The sequence below is a fragment of the Mus caroli genome, chromosome 15 (assembly GCF_900094665.2).
Source record: "Mus caroli chromosome 15, CAROLI_EIJ_v1.1, whole genome shotgun sequence".
In the NCBI taxonomy this organism is placed as follows: domain Eukaryota; kingdom Metazoa; phylum Chordata; class Mammalia; order Rodentia; family Muridae; genus Mus; species Mus caroli.
This window is the reverse complement of record NC_034584.1, coordinates 72,844,135-72,860,528: the sequence shown is the minus strand read 5'-3', so window position 1 is coordinate 72,860,528 and position 16,394 is coordinate 72,844,135. Positions and strand designations below refer to the sequence as shown.

The 16,394-nt window shown below is 51.5% G+C and overlaps 2 protein-coding genes across 3 annotated transcripts in view; one reads left to right on the top strand and one right to left on the bottom strand.

Annotated features, from left to right (window-relative positions):
• Positions 1-7,629: 7,629 nt before the first annotated feature.
• Lgals2 (galectin 2) lies at positions 7,630-12,412 on the top strand. The gene is made up of 4 exons (XM_021183415.1): positions 7,630-7,687; positions 10,921-11,003; positions 11,846-12,005; positions 12,122-12,412. Exons 1-4 carry the CDS (start codon positions 7,682-7,684, stop codon positions 12,263-12,265), a joined length of 393 nt encoding a protein of 130 aa, XP_021039074.1. The 5' UTR covers positions 7,630-7,681; the 3' UTR covers positions 12,266-12,412.
• Positions 12,361-16,394, bottom strand: part of Cdc42ep1 (CDC42 effector protein 1) — an 8,468-nt gene continuing 4,434 nt past the window's right edge. The window contains exons 2-3 of one of the 2 annotated variants that reach the window (XM_021183414.2): positions 15,439-16,168; positions 12,361-14,139 (exon numbers count right to left, since the gene is read on the bottom strand). In XM_021183414.2, the coding sequence (XP_021039073.1) occupies positions 13,367-14,139; positions 15,439-15,901 (1,236 nt within the window). In that variant the 5' untranslated portion in view covers positions 15,902-16,168 and the 3' untranslated portion in view covers positions 12,361-13,366. The remainder of the gene's footprint in view (positions 14,140-15,438; positions 16,169-16,394) is intronic. The other variant, XM_029470091.1, reaches the window with a different exon arrangement.

Genomic DNA, 16,394 nt, shown 5'->3' with positions numbered 1-16,394 from the left:
TGACAGGGTTTCTCTGTAGAGCCCTGGCTGTCCTGGAACTCACTCTGTAGACCAGGCTGGCCTCGAACTCAGAAATCTGCCTGCTTCTGCCTCCCAAGTGCTGGGATTAAAGGCGTGCGCCACCACACCTGGCCCCCTTCTATTCTTATAAGCCACAGATGCCACTCTGTGAGGTCGCACTTTCAAGCCAGCCTCACTGCCTGCTAACCCCAGCATCCGTAGAGTCAATTGCCTGCATAGGACCTGTCTAGGGGCTTGCTCAAACCACAGCAGAGACCCATGACAGAGAGCTGGCTGACTTCTCAGGCTGGCTGAGCCTGGGAATCTTTTCTCACATCAAATAGCTGCTCAGCCTGCACAGGGGTTGGTCCCAAGTTTAGCCCTCACACACTTCCTCCCCGGAAACCTCCACATCCACCCTAAGAGGACCGACCTACAGTTTCTGCTTTCCCCATGAACAAACTGAGGCCCAGAGAGACTGAGTGATTTGCCCAAGGTCACACAGTGGTGGAAGGCTTCCTAGGTCCTGAGGTTAACTTTCCTGAAGGAAAACCATGGGAGTGAAGGACTTTACCATAGGCATGGGGGCTGTCACACACAGGACCTAAGCCCTGGTGCTGCTGAAGGGGCCTGGCCTGCTGGCATGAGCCATTGGTCTCCCGCACCCCTGGGCAGGTGTGTTGGCTGTCACAGTGTCAGCCTCTGGCATCTTTCTTCTTCCCCATGCTGAGCCCGTGAGGACAGGCACTGACTCTTTAAGGAGTGCCATCCTCCTGGTTGGGTAGAATGTCGCTAGGCGCATGTTCATGGTAGATTCACCCTCATTACCTTGCTGAACACAGGGCCTTCTCCTCTCAGGGGAACCTCATGAGGAACCCCCCATACCAGACAAGGTAGACTTCCATCCCCCTATCTTCCCCCAAGGTCTGGGGCTGCAGGATTGTGCCACCTGGAGTCTAGTTTGTGCAGTGCTGGAGAAGGGAACCTGGGCTTCATAGATGCTAGCAAGCATCCCAACCAATGAAGCTATACCCGTAGCCTGACATTTCTTTCTTGAGGCAGAGTCTAAGTATGAAGTTCAGCTTGGCCTCGAACTCGTGACAATTCCCCTGCCTGCACATCCTGAGTGCTGGGATTGCAGGTGTATTGCCACACTTGACAGTGATGCCTAATCTTGTTTGTTTGTTTGTTTGTTTGTTTGAGACAGGGTTTCACTGTGTAGCCCTGGCTGTCCCCGAACTCACTCTGTAGACCAGGCTGGTCTTGAAGTCAAGGAGATCCACCTGCCTCTATGTCTCCCAAACGCTGGGATTAAAGGTGTGCATCGTTATGCCTAGCCTTGGCAGTCTACTTAACTGGACTGAGAACTGTGTCGGATGAGTAAAGTGTACTGCCGGGTGTGTCCGTGGAGAGCATGCAGATGAGTTAGATCCTGAGGACTCAGCCTTGATCAGAGGGTTAGTGCCCTGACAGATTCATGGTTTATCAGCATTACTGGGCAAAGGAAGGGCTGATCCTGCTTTGAGAAAGTGGCTTACTGAGAGTATGGCCTGGGGGGGGGGGAGATGGGGGAAGAGCTAGTTTGAGCCCCTTCCTGTATTCTGATTTTATTTTCTTCCCATCTCTAGATGGTAAGAGCCTTCCCCCCCCCCCCGTATGCCCTGCTCATGCGGTGATGTCTTGCCCAAGTTCAAGGAACCAGGCAACCGTGAGCTGAACCCTCTGAACCTTGAGCTCAAAACAACATTCTCTCCTTGCATTAGTTACTATCTCATTGCTATGATAAAATGTCCTGAAAAGGGGGCTGGAGAGATGGCTCAGCACTGACTGCTCTTCCAGGTCCTGAGTTCAATTCCCAGCAACCACATGGTGGCTTTCAACCATCTGTAATGGGATCTGAGGCTCTCTTCTGGTGTGTCTGAAGACAGTGATAATGTACTCATAGATAAAATAAATAACATCTTTTTTTTTTTTTAAATACACTGAGAAAAAACAACTTGAGGAAGGAAGGGTATATTTGGGCTACCAGTTCGAGGCTACAGTCCAATATGGTGGGGAAGGAAGGCCTGGTGACAAGTGCTCACACGGCTGGTCACACTGCATGTGTAGTCAGGAAGCAGAGATCCAACTGCTGGCGCTCAGCTCAGTTCTGCTTCCTATGCAGCTCAGGGCCCAAGCCCAGGGGATGGTGCTGGCCAGTTTTAGGGTGAGTCTTCCCCTTTCTGTTAACCTCATTAGTCAACATATGGACGGTTCTAGATCAGTGGCTCACAGCCTTCCTGATGCTGCTACTCTTTGATACAGATTCTCATGTTCCCCCAACTATAAACTTATTTCATTGCGATTTTATAACTGTACTGTGCTCCTGTTATGAATCGTAATGTGTCTATGTGATATGTAGGATATCTTAAAGGGGTCGAGACCCACAGGTTGAGAACCACCGTTCTAGATGCCATCAAGCCAACAGACAATCTTAACCATCAGACCCTATTAAGCTGTTCTTGAAGGTATTTTGGACACAGCAACCCCAAAAGTAACTAATATATTCTTATAATTAAAGTTTAACTGGGCTTTGTGGTGCATACCTTTAATCCCAGCACTCAGGAGGGAGAGGCAGGTAGATCTCTGTGAGTTCCAGGCCAGCTTGGTCTACAAAGCAAGTCCCAGGACAGCCAAGATTTACACAAAGAAACCCTATCTCGAGAAAACAACAAACAAACAAATGATACATAGTCTTTCTGTGTATCTCCTGTTGGTCATGGAGGCTGGCCAAGAACTCAGAGTGAACCTCAGGCCTCAGCCTCCAGAGTGTTAAGGTTTTAGCCGTGAAGCCTCCACAGTCCCTCAAAGTGCTCCATTGCACAGATGAAGAAACTAAGAGTCTACATGTCCTGCCCCAGTCATTGCAGATGACAGAGCTGGGGCTTGACATCTGCCCTCCTGATGCTGGAAGCTTCCCGTTCCCCTCCCCCACCAGCTTCCTCTGTCTCTCTGTCTTGTCTCTCTAAAAGAAGACACTGCTCTAGAGTGGACTGGGAGGGTGCAGGCTGGTATCGCGAAGGTGTGGATCTGTTTGTTTTCTAGGAGGAGAGGAAAGGAGAAGAGATAGGCAGCGAATCTCCGGTGTCTCAGGACCAAAGTCCCCCAACAGCCAGTGGCCTGTGGGCAAGAGGTACTGGGAATGGAAGGACCGAGTGCCCCATTAGGCTCAGCAGGCAGGATCCCCTGGGCCTCTAACCCCCAAATGGTTCAAATTATTTAATTAAACAACAATTTGACTGTATGTGTGTGGCTGCCTGCATATATGCCTATGAACTACATGTGTGCCTGGTACCTGCAGGAGCCAGAAGAGAGCATTGGGTCCCTTGGAAGTGCAGTGACAGATGGTTGAGAGCATCCACGTGGACAGAGGGAGCTGAACCTGGGTCCCCATGGCCAGCTCGTGAGAGCAGCTCAGTCAGAGCCACCTCAGACGCACACAGACCTGATTCTGTTCTGTCTCATCCACTAGCCACTGTGCCCCGGGCTAGGAGGAAATACCTCCACAGACAGGTGTATAAGGGTTCATTCGCCCAGGGGCTCAGGAGCCAGAGGCAGGAGAATCAAGAGCTCCAAGCCAACCTAGGCTACATAGTGAGACCCCGCACCAGGCTAGGGTCCTTGTGCTGTGTCATTTCAACAACTCAAAAACAGGAGCTGGGGGGTGGCTCAGATGAGGAAACATTTTCTGTACAAGCGTGAAGGCAGGAGTTCGGGTCCTGGAACCCACAAAAAGTTAGTGGGATCCTGGAACCCACGGAAAGTCCAGTGAGCTGGTGACCTGCCTGTGAGCCCAACCTGCCTCAACAAATAAGGTAGAGAATGATCCAGGAAGATGTCCGAGGTCAGGCTTGAGCTTCTGCATCTACACACATCCGCTACACTACATATATGTGTGCCCACACACAGGCGAACTTGCGTACACATTGACACTGACACCGCCACACCTACTTGTGGAAAAATAACCCCCTAAAACCTCTCAAAACCAAACCCACTCAGTACACAGCTCTGTGAGAATGAGCCCGGGCAGAGGGTCCTTCTGCCTCCAGAGCAGGGTTTCTCTCCCCAGCTTTAGATGAGGAAAGACAGTGTATTTACCTAGTTCTGGGGAATGAGGCTATCCAAATGTAGAGATTTAAGATAAAAGATATCTCTCCAGGCATTGTGGCCGCATGCCTTTAATTTTAGAATTGGGGGCCGGGGGAGGGGGCAGAGACAAGCAGATCTCTGAGTTTGAGGCCAGCCTAGACTACATATTGAGTTCCAGGAAAGTCAGAGCTATGTAAAGACACCCTGTCTCAAAAAAAAAAAAAATTTCTCACAGTTTCTGTAAGAATCCTAGAAGGGGCTGATAAGCCTGCTGTGCCTCTGGCTCAGGTCTCCTACCAGGCTGCATTGAGCTGGCCAAAGTGGGGTCAGACCCAAGGGCAAGAGTGCCCATGTGGCTTGCAGCTGTGTGGATGGAGACTTAAGTTCTTTGGCACACAAGCATTTTCTTACAACAGGGCTGTGGTGCTTATACCAGAATAAGGACAGGGAGAATGGTCCTTTGGTAATATTCCTGTCTTAATCCATTTTTTTGATGCTATATCAGAATATCTCATACCAAACAGTATTAACAAGAGATGTTTACTCTCTGTGACCCAGAGATTAGGAAGTCCATGAGGATGCCACCGTGCCACGGCACCAGGCTAGGGTCCTTGTGCTGTGTCATAGCTGAGAACAAGAGGACATATGGCAGGCAGGGAGGAAGTTGGGCCCAGCCCATGCTTTTATTAGGAGCTCATTCTGGCATTGATCTATTAGGTGATTAGGTGACCTAACTGTCTCTTCAAGGTCGAGCCTCACAATTTGACCCAGTGGCATTTAATTTTCTGACATTAAGTCTTCAGCAGCCCAGGCTGGCCTCCATCTACCATGTAGCCAAAGATGACTTTGAACTCTTGATCCTCTCAAGCCTAGACTAACAGGTCTGCACCACTGTGCTCAGCTGAAGACATGAATTCACCATGAGCTTTGAGGCAAACGTTCAGACCCCAGCACTAGCCTTGGCTGTGACAGCCCATCACTGCTATATAAATAACTCTTCCAGTCAGAAGCAAATCACAAGTCCAGTGATGTGAGTGAAGTTGATCTTACAAAAGTGTGCATGTAGGGAGGGGCTGGAGCCCTCTGGGGGAGATGGCTCAGTGTGTAAGAGCACTTGCTCTGAGAATATGAGGATCCGAGTTCAAATCCCTGGCACCTGCATGACTGTGCATGCCTCCTCCAACCATTGGAGGGTGGAGATAAGGGGATGCTGCGAGCTTGCTGGTCAGCCAGCTTGGCTAAAAGGAAGAGCTTGTGGCATGGATGTGTGTTCCACATGCATGCATGCATGTACCACACACACACACAGGAGCACACAATTGATATAAAAGTATATATGCAACCTTGGCTTGGTTACACACTTGTAATCCCAGCACCTGGGAGCCTGAGGCAGAGGATAAGCTCAGGCCAGCCTGAGGTAACTAGTGAATTCTAGGCCAACCTGGGTTAGAGAGACACCATGTATTAAAAGCAAACAAACCGTAAAATGTAGCTTGAAAGACACACAGACTTATGGATTATCATGTGGCTCTAGCTGTGAAGGTGACATGACATGAGACATGAGACATGAGATTTCTGTTCTTTTTCTAAGCACTTGCCAAAGCTTCTGTGGTGCATGGGACTTAATGCCATCATCAGAGGCGACTTTCTATTGCACTTTCAAATGTCTTATCTCCTTTGGCCCCCAGGAGAAAGGCTGAGAAGCAATTCATTTCCTTATGGGTAAAATAAGGAAATCAACCACTCCCCTCTTGGCCTGGCACCGAAGGTGGCGTCTGATGGGAGCACTGGGCAGTGAGCCACCCACCGGCTCCTGGCACCACATGGGACTTGGCAGGGCTGGTCTCCCAGTGCCCTGCCCAGCGCGGTTACTGCCAACTCGGATGGAAGCCTCCATGGCTTGCCAGTCCGGAGCTCTGGCAAAGTTCTGTTTCTGGGAATGTGCACTGGGGAGCTTGTTGGGGGTGCTGAGGGAATAGCGTTTTTCTTTTTAGAAGATTTATTTATTTATTTTATGTATGTGAGTACACTGTAGATATCTTCAGACACACCAGAAGAAGGCATCACCAGAAGAAGGCATCAGATCCCATTACAGTTGGTTGTGAGCAACCATGGAATTGCTTGGGATTTGAACTCAGGACCTCTGGAAGAGCAGTCAGTGCTCTTAACCGCTGAGCCATCTCTCCAGCCTGGGAGTAGCGTTTTTAATGGGGCAGATTAAGATGAAGTAGTGCTCAGAGGGTAGGAAATGGGTTCTATAAACTAAGCCTTGGAGAGTTGGAGTGTTTCACAGCCAGCGACCTCTGATTCTGAAGTGCAGATCTGTGAGCCTCAGTGTTCCCAAATGAAGCAGGATAAACAATTGTAGAGACATGTCTGTGGTACAAACCCACTGGAAGGACAGACAGCACAGGTTCCCTCCCAGGAACTACGTCAGGTTTCTTCCTATTGACAGTATCTAATTGTGTATACGGACCCCAACTACCACAAAATTCATAGACATAAAGGGCGAAGGACAGAAACCCCCAGAGTCCGGAGCCCTTGGGTTCTCTCCTGCATGTTTGGTCTGTGTCCCAGCAGAACCAAGCTGTTTTGTGCATGGTGCCAGGGATGGAAGCCACAGGGCATGCATCCTGAAGATACAGCACACCACTGAACCACCCAGCCCTTGCAGAATAGTTGACTTTTGGCATCTTCCTTCACCCGTTTTTAAGCACTTCAATTATACTTATTTGTGTGTGCACATGTGCCATGGTCCATGTGTGGAGGTCAGAGGGGACACCTTGCAAGAGTTGGTTCTTTCCTTTCATCATCATGTGACCTCCAGGAGTCAAACCCTGGGTGGTCAGGCTTGGCAGCAGGCACCTTTATCCGCTAAGCCATCTCACTGGCCCTAGATGTTTCTTTGAAGCAAAATGTGTGCATCCAGATATAGCGTTTCCTGCCTGTAATCCCAGCACTTGGGGCAGAAGTGTGAGAATAGAGTCCAAGGCTAACCTGGGCTAAATGGTCAGACTCTGTTTCACAAGAAGAAAAAAAGAAACAAATTATATGTGTAATCAGAAAAAGCATGGATGAAAGAAGGGAGAAAAAAAGTCTTTGAATGACTCACAGACACACTGAAAATTAGAAGCTTGGACATCTTTTAACAGAGCCAGCCTGTCTTTTTGTGGTTGTAGGAGCTGGGTTCAGCAAAGAGGTTGGATGGCCTGCCAAGATCGGGGTGTTTGTGGTTTGTGTGGGGGTGGCACTAGGGCCTCCTCCCTTGGGCTTTGTGGAGTACTGACCGCGGAGGCTGGTAGGAATTGCCAGAAGGGGGGCCAGAGGAATGCTCACGATCGAGTCAGAGTGAGTGAGGAGCCATCTTCCTGTTTGTTGAGTGCCTGCATATACAGACCGGGCGATATTAGGAGATAAAGGTCCAAAGTCCTTATTTATGGCCTCGGGGTGGTTAATGTGTAATACTCTGGGATTATAAGCCTGACCAAGAGGGGATACCTTGAGCACAAACCTCTAGGAGCAACTGGGAGAGCTGTGGCCAGGAGCTGTCACCATGTCGGTGAGGATGCTGGCCCTCTGCGCCCACTTCCTTCTGCTCATGTGTCTTTGCTGAAGTGTGTGGGTTGGGGGGCTCTGGGGTCCATTGTATTTATTTATTTATTTATTTATTTATTTATTTATTTATTTATTTATTTATTTGGTTTTTCAAGACAAGGTTTCTCTGTGTAGCCCTGGCTGTCCTGGAACTCATTCTGTAGACCAGGCTGGCCTGGAACTCAGAGATTCACCTGCTTCTGCCTCCCAAGTGCCACCACCGCCTGGCTTCTGGGGTCCATTATTGCCACCCTTCTTTTTGTGTCAGTTTCTCTGGGAGAACCAAAAAGAAAGCTGGGTTGCCAAGCTGGTGACGCATGCCTTTAATCCCAGCACTAGTGAGGCAGAGGCAGGAGGATCTATGTGAGTTCAAGGCCAGCCTGGTCTACAGAGAGTGAGCTCCAGGATAGCCAGAGCTATGTAGAGAGACCCTGTCTCTAAAACTAAAAGAGGAACCCTTAGCATTGGGGTTGTCTGTCTCTCTGTCACCACCAGGTTCAGGTTCAGAACTTGCCTTTCCCTCCTCGAGGACAGCAACGGTCGTATTAATTATTACTGCCGACCTCTACTGAGTCTTGTAAAGATGAGAGTCGCAGGGCAGGAGCTGGGGGTAGGGCCCAGACCAACGATAAAGCACATGCGGTGATTTAGCCAGTGCAAGGCCCTGGGTTGGAGCTTCAGCACCAGAAAATATCACGCTTCCAGAGGAACTGCATGGAACAAGCTCAGCGGGTAAAATGCTTGTCCACCATGCATGTAGCCCCGGTTTGATCTCCAGCACTGCATAAACTGGATGTGATGGCGCAACTGGCAAGCCCAGGATTCAAGGGCCAGAGGCAGGGGAGAGGCAGGGGGATCTCTGAGTTTGAGACCAGCCTGGTGTACATAATGAGTTCCAGCTACATACTGAGATCATGTTGAGAGAAAGAGAGAGAGAGAGAGAGAGAGAGAGAGAGAGAGAGGAAGAAAGGAAGAAAAGAAAGGAAGGAAGGAAGGAAGAGAGAGAGGGAGAAAGAAAGAATGAAAAGAAAGAAAGAAAAAGAAAGAAAAGAGAGAGAAAAGAAAGAAAGTAAGAAAGAAAGAAAGAAAGAAAGAAAGGAGAAAGAAGGAGAGAAAGAGAAAAGGAAGAAGGGAGGGAGAGAAGGATGGAGGGAGGGAAACTGAAGCTCAAGATGAAACCATAGGTGACTACTATCTATACATATTGCAGGAGTATTGCACACTCTCGAGAGCCTGTGTTCCGATCTGGCTCCTCTGAAGCTTCTGGTGTGACTTTGCACAAGTTGATGTCCCTCTCTCGGGCAACTGGTCTCCCTGATGTGTATAGGATGGGACCACATGGCGCTCTCTGGGGATTAGATGATAGGTTTATTTCCTAGGGCTGTTGGAACAAACCACTTCAAAATAGGGGGCTCCCCACCATAGCGATTTTTCTCATGGTCCTGGCCAAGTCTGGAATCCAGGGTGGGCAGGGCCTGGCACTCCCTGAAGGCTCTAGGGAGGCAGCTTATTTATCCACTCCAGTTTCCTGTGGGTGCCTGGCACCCATAGGTACCTTCTCTGGAAGCTTTGTAACTCCAGGTCTTGCCCCCTCTACATACAGCCTTCCTTTTGGGGAGGTGTTTCTGTGTTCTGTGCCCTCTTTAAAATATATTATATATAGTATTAGTATATAATATATAATATATATATTAGTGTTTTGCCTGCACACACGAAAGTGTGTGTGTGTGTGTGTGTGTGTGTGTGTGTATGTGTGTAATGGCACTACCCAAGCCAGTGTAGGCAGTGTGCAGGATGTCTATGTGGCTGGGTGTCATTGCAAAAAGGGAGAGTGGAATCCTAGCCTCGGTTTCTTAGGAAGCTCTTTTGTGGCCCAGACACACCCTTGGCCTTCTCTATTTTGGCCACTTCAACTCTTTTCCTTTTTTTCTTTCTCCTTCCAGATAACCACTTCATAGCACCAGTGGGGAACCCAGGCCCAATGGGGTGAGGCTGGCCCCAAGTCACGTGGCCAGCTAGAGGTAGAGCTGGGATTTGGTCCGACCCACCCTTACCAGCCCCACCACCTATAAACTGCCCATGTCCCACCTGCCTTTGCCTTCCATCTCTCTGGTCTTAGGCTTTCTTGAGTCGGGACAAGGCTCGGGGTCTGCACATGCTCTCAAGTCCCAGCACCCCTATTTATACAAACGTACCCCAACCCTGGCCTTCCTTGTACCCTAGCTCTTGTGGTAGCCTCCACCCTCAGTCTCAAGGGCTCCAGTTCTCCTGTTCCAGCCAGGAAGTCAGAAATGTAAAGATGAGGGGTCCTGTTGCTTATTCCACCCATCCCAGGAAGACAGGGTAGGGTGGATGGCATGGTTTCCTGGGGACTGGCATGTGCCCACACACTGAGAATGTGTGAGTGTCACCTCCCAGACTGAATGTTTCCTTTATTTTATTTTATTTTATTTTTTGTCTAGATGGGGTTTTTTTTCTTTTGTTTTTTGTTTTTGTTTTTTTGTTTGTTTGTTTGTTTTTTGTTTTTGTTTTTTTTTTTTTTTCTGTGTAACAGCTCTGATTGCCCTAGAACTTCTTCTATAGACCAGGCTGGCCTAGCGTTAATTTTAAGCCTGGAGCTTAAAATTAGCCAAATAGGCTAAACTCCCTGGCCAGGGAGTCCCAGGGATCCTCGTGACTCTGCCCCCCATACTTAGACTGCAAGCATGTGTCACTGCATTGCGTTGTTGCTAGTTAGTTAGTTAGTTAGTTAGTTAGTTAGTTTGTTGAGACAGTGTTTCACTATGTAGCTCTGGCTGGCCTGGAACTTGCTAAGGTAGATTAGGCTGACCTCAAGCTCACAGAATTCTACCTGCTTCTACCTCCCAAATTCTGGGATTAAAGGCAGGTGCCAGCACACCCAGCCCGGATCTGCGGATCTGCCAAGGGCAGTGTGTTACTTGAACAATGGGAAACTACGGCAGAGGCCAGGCTGTTCATTCTGTGAACCTCTGGATCTAGCCAGTCTTTTTTGAGTTGTGGGGTGGAGGAGAGCCAGCAGAGGGTAAGAGGGCTCTGGGAAGCCGGAGTCAGAATCCTGTGGTCTCCGTGAGGGCAGAGAGAATGGAGTCATCTGGGATGGCGAGGTGGTGGCAGGCCGATGGGTCCCTTTTATGGTTCCCTGTGGGGCTCTCTAACAAACATGTTCTGTTGCTCCAGGAGAAATTTGAGGTCAAAGACCTGAACATGAAACCAGGGATGTCCCTGAAGATTAAAGGCAAGATCCACAATGATGTGGACCGGTATGTAAGGTGTGGGATGGCTGAGGACTGGGACCCTCAAGGACTCAGGAAGGAGCGACTCTTTTTTTTTTTTGTCTGCTCCTTACCACACCCCTGAGTGGCTCCTGCTAGGAGCAGCCTTTGCATCTAAGCTTTCGCTTAGGAACCTTCAGAATGTCAGGACTGAAACTGTGCTCTCTGCTCCTTGTCTCAATTGCCACCAAAGGGGCCGGATGGAGAGGGATGGCGCTCTCTGCCTGGCCTGGCAGGTCTGGAGCCTGTGATGCTAACCAGAGGCAGCCACTAGGGGGCAACAAAGGCCTCACTTGTTTCCTCTATCTGAGCCGGAGCCACACCCCAACCCCACCCCTGCTGTTCAGTATCAGGCTGATAAAGTGTACAACAGCATCTCCTGAGCCGAACCTCTTGCCATTGTCGGTTAGGAAGGCGGCAGGCAGGCACACAATAAGAATTAGGAGAAACAGCCCTGCTTCCCCACCCAGGTCCCTCATTTGCAGAGATCCTTGGTCTGAGAGCCCCAACCCTCCCCATGATGGAATCCCACACCCAGAACGTCCTACTTACAAGGGCTCTGAATGTCCTACCCAGACTCCTCTAGTGATCCTGTTGAGCCATCTACCCCTGCCGATACCCCTGTGGCGACAGGCCTTCAACGGTCTCCCCCAGGACAGACAACTCTAACGCCTGAAGTGACTTCTGTCAACAGCCTCAGAGCCTATCCCAGACAGACCACTCACCAAATGCAAAGCCCGACACAGATCTCAATGACATCTTCTCTGACCCTTCTAGCCTGTGGTCAACCAAAGCCCTAAGTTCTTCTCCCTGTCACTCACTCCATACAGCTTCCTCATTAACCTGGGCCAGGGGAAAGAAACCCTCAACCTGCATTTTAACCCTCGCTTCAATGAATCCACCATTGTCTGTAACACCAGTGAAGGTGGCCGCTGGGGACAAGAGCAACGAGAAAATCACATGTGCTTCAGTCCAGGGTCAGAGGTCAAGGTGAGGTCAAAGGAGAACCCAACAGCCAAGGCCCTCCAGCCCCAACCTGGGGAGCGCCACCAGGCACCTGTCGGGACCCTTCCCAGGCTCTCCTGATAAACTTCCTCTCCCTGCAGATCACCATCACCTTCCAAGATAAAGACTTCAAGGTGACGTTGCCTGACGGACACCAGCTGACCTTCCCCAACAGGCTGGGCCACAACCAACTGCACTACTTGAGCATGGGCGGGCTCCAGATCTCCTCCTTCAAACTGGAGTGAGCGGCACCTCAGAAGACCTTAGCCCCCACAACCAGCTTCAGCCAGCCCTCCAGGAAGCCCCCACCAGAACCGCAGCCTTTAGGGTCTGTGCTTTCCCCCAAGGTCAAAGTCAAATAAAAGAATCCACATTTATTATTTCCACAGCAAGAACTGTTAGCATTTTCCACGCATGTTAATGCTCCTCCCCACCCCCCACCCCCGGCTTTGGTATGGGGGGGGGGGAGGGGGCAGGAAACTGAGGCACGGGGTATAGTACTGCTGAGAAGAGAGGATGGGAGGTGCTCCTGAGCCACCCTCTGCATGGGGACCTGTCTCCCTCCCGGTGATCTGAGCACCTGCCAAGCGGCCCCATGGGATTATGGGGCACATACCAGTTCCTGGCACCTGGGGCCGGGGTGTTCCAGGAACTGCAGATAAGGGTCCCACCTGGGCTTCTTATCATTGAACATTCCAGGTTGGTTACTCATTAGCTCGTCTGGCCCCCCCTTCTCTCCTAGCTAGAGTGGGGGCGCCAGAAGGGGGTCCTCAACTTTCCAAACTCTCAGGAGTAGAAAGCACAGGTCAGCAGGGGCCGCGCCTGCCTCCTTGGGCAGGCGGATCTTAACAGAGAAGATTTAACCATCAGGTCTGGGGCAGGTCTGGGGTACACAGAAGATTTGTTCCTGTGTCACGCCTGACCTTTCTCTGGGAACTGAGGAGGAGCCTGGAATCGCGCTACTGAGAACACAGAGGAGGCCTTCTACGGTAGCTCTCAATGAGTAGGGGCAGCCAGTCCCACTCACAGACAATGGCCCTGTGTGGTCCTTGCCCCACCCCCAACCCCCCACGGGAAGCGTCCTGGGGCACAAAGGCCATACTTGTCAGACCACAGGGGGTGGTGTAGGTTATAACTGAAGAGCTAGTGGGCCTAGGGAGAGTGGAGGGAGCTGGGTCAGGTCAGCGGGGACCCATGCCTGCCTTGCATAGACCAGGAAGGATCTGGTCTATGCAAGGTCTGGCAACTCCCATCGACCACGTCTTGTAGCTGTTAGGCAAATGAACTCAGCCCCTCTGTTCTGTGAGCCCTGAGGCTGACAGGACCTGGAGTCCATGGCCAGTCCCTTACACCTTGACCTCGTCATCTTCCTCAGCATCAGCAAACTCAAAGGCATTGACCTGCACCGAGCTGGGCACAGGAGCCCTGACGCTGGCTGGAGGCGTGCTCCAGTCTTCATTCAGACTCTCCCAGGAGCCATGAACTTGGGGTAACACCCCTGCCAGCTCCCGCCGGGCATCCATCTCAGTGTAGTGGCGGCTGGCCCGGCTGGCCCCCCAGCTGGCCCGGCTGGCCCCCCAGCTGGTTCCACGCCTGTCAAAGGCCATGTTGGAGGGTACCTGGGGACCCTCTCCCACAGGTCTGGGCTTTACCTCAGCCGCAGGGCCCAACACAGAAGTTACCCCATTGGGGAAATGTCCATGGGATGGGGAGCTTGCTGCTGCAGAGGCTGGAAGGCTTGTCACAGCAGAGGCTGGAAGGCTTGTCACAGCATCTAGAGTGGTTATCACATGGGCTGGGGGTTTTGCAGTAGGGGTAGGGTTTGCTGCAGGAGCAGGGGGGTTGGCAGTAGGGACTGGGGTCTCAGCGGCTGGGGCTTCTGAAAGGCTCATGACCCCTAGCAGCTCACTGAGGAGTGAGGGCCCAAGGTCAAGGTCAAAACGGAACGACAAGAGAGAGTCAGAGCGTCGGAGCTCAGGGTTAGGGGTAGGCTCAGAGGGGAAAGGACTTTGCTCTCGGTCTTGAGAATGGTCCGGGTCATGGTCACGGTCACGGTCACGGTTGCTGTGCTTTTCCACGCGTGGCAGGCGTGAGATGGTGCAGAAGCCAGACTCCAGGCCTAGCAGAGAAATGGGGAGAAGGTCAGGGGTGGGGTCCCTAGTCCGTTCTTGGAGACAAAGAGTCAGGACAACGCTCGGTAAGCTGTATACACACACACACACACACACACACACACACACACCCGCTGGCCTCCATTTTGCCTGCTTTTCTAATGTAAGGACCCCACAGCCTTCTATACTCTCTCTATGAGACTAACCCTAACCTGAATCTTGATACCCAGTCCCTGGTGTGGACTGGGTCATGGTTCCTGGTTCTGATGCTGACTGATCGCTACAGGTAAACTCAGAGCACCTGAGGTGACCTGTGGATACAGGAAAGAACCAGAAGCCAGGGCCAGAACAGAGAAATCACAGGCTCCCAGGACAGGCTCGTGTCTTCCAAAAGTTTACCAGCTTCCAGGACTCCCAGGCCTGACAGGTGATGGAGTTCCTTGTGCCTATAGTGGCAGCAAGACTGTAATGCATGACATGGCCACGAGGGGGCAGCAGCTACCCACGGTCCCCTGGTGAGTTGTCCTGCCAAAACCCCGGTGGCATTCACACCTGGGTCAACTTGCCAAGTTACAGGAGCCTTTGTTCAAATAACAGCTTCTGCCCCTGGCACCTGCTGCAAAGCAACCCAGCGCGTGTGTGATTTCACTCTATCTTCGTTTTGTTTTGCATTTTGAGACAGGGTCTCAGAATGTAGTAGCCCAGGCTGTTCTGGAACTCACTATGCAGATCAGACTGGACTCATGACTTCATTGCATCTTTTTTTTTTTTTTTTTTGGTTTTTTGAGACAGGGTTTCTCTTTATAGCCCTGGCTGTCCTGGAACTCACTTTGTAGACCAGGCTGGCCTCGAACTCAGAAATCCTCCTGCCTCTGCCTCCCGAGTGCTGGGATTAAAGGCGTGTGCCACCACGCCCGGCTGACTTCATTGAATCTTAACAACGAGACTAAGGGACCTTTATAGGTGAGGTTTGGAGCTTGGGAGTCCATGTGCTTACTGCAGTCAGAGGAACAACGACTAGAAATCAGAGTGGGCTCAGAGCCTCGCCATGATACCCTCTGACACTGGTTAGGAGCCAGGAAGGAGAGGTCTAGCCACAGAGCCCAGAGATGGGAAAAAGGCTTGTGTGAGCCACGGAGAGAGTGAGAGAAATGTAAACTGCAAACCCCACCTCCCTAAGCTTACTCCCGTAATCCTGAGCCTAGACTGGGGGCCCGACTTCCACTGGGAGATTAATCAGCTGTGGGGGAAGACTGATATGGAGGCTTGGCAGAATCTCTCTGGGCTACTGTACCCCAGGTCCTCACCGTAACCAGAGTGGCCATCCATGGAGCTAGCTGGCGTGCTGTCAAAGCTAAGCTTGCCCACCACCAGGCTGTCATAGGTGGCCTGGTTGAGCTGAGGCAGGGAGATGGCGTTCTTGATGATGGGCGAGATGGGAGGTGGAGCAGGTGACGGCGCAGCCGGGGAAGCCGTCCTTCGAGGTGGCACCCCGACTCTGCGCACCTGCTGGAGCTTCCTGGCCAGGAAACTTCGGGGTGAGCGGTGGGTGTTTCCAGAGCGGCCTCCGTGGTTGCTGAGGAAGGACGTATCTCCGAAGACATCCCCACCGCGGCCTACGTGCATGGTGTGGCGGAAGTCCCCAAGTGGGGGGCTGATCATGTCTGCTGTCAGGCGTCTCTTTCCATGGGAACTGGACACCCATCCCACAGGAGACAGCTTGCCCAGGCTCATGGTGGGGGCTCCTGTGCCCCCCTGGGGACCGGGCATCAGCTTTGATTGCTTACAACTGCTAGTCCATGCCACCTTGGGGCCAGGGAAGATGGCAGGCTGGACTCAGGGATCCTTCTCAGCCCCTTCCTCTCAATGAAGATGGCGAAGCACAAGGCCACCCTTGACTTTACTAAGGCGCTGTCCCCAGTGCTGAGGCTGAGGGAGTCTGTGGGTTCTCTCTCTGCTTCTGGTCCTAGTGAGGCTGATCAAAGGCGGCAGGAGAAGGGCCTTAAAAAAGGTTGGTCCCTACCCTGGAGTGGAGACCTGGAAGGGCAGAAAGACAGCATTGTGGCATGTCAGCAGAAGAGGAAACCCCAGTGCAAACAGTAGCCACCGAGAGAACAAACAAGGCTGCCTGACGATGCACAGATCCTTGATTAGAATACACAAAGGAGCCGGGTGTGGTGGCGCACGCCTTTAATCCCAGCACTCGGGAGGCAGAGGCAGGAGGATTTCTGAGTTCGAGGCCAGCCTGGTCTACAAAGTGAGT

Bases quoted from the DNA above. Each gene is read 5' to 3' on its own strand.
- Lgals2 (XM_021183415.1), top strand. The intron at 11,004-11,845 runs GTATGTAAGGTG...CACTCCATACAG, and splicing joins ATCCACAATGATGTGGACCG to CTTCCTCATTAACCTGGGCC. The intron at 12,006-12,121 runs GTGAGGTCAAAG...CTCTCCCTGCAG, and splicing joins GTCCAGGGTCAGAGGTCAAG to ATCACCATCACCTTCCAAGA.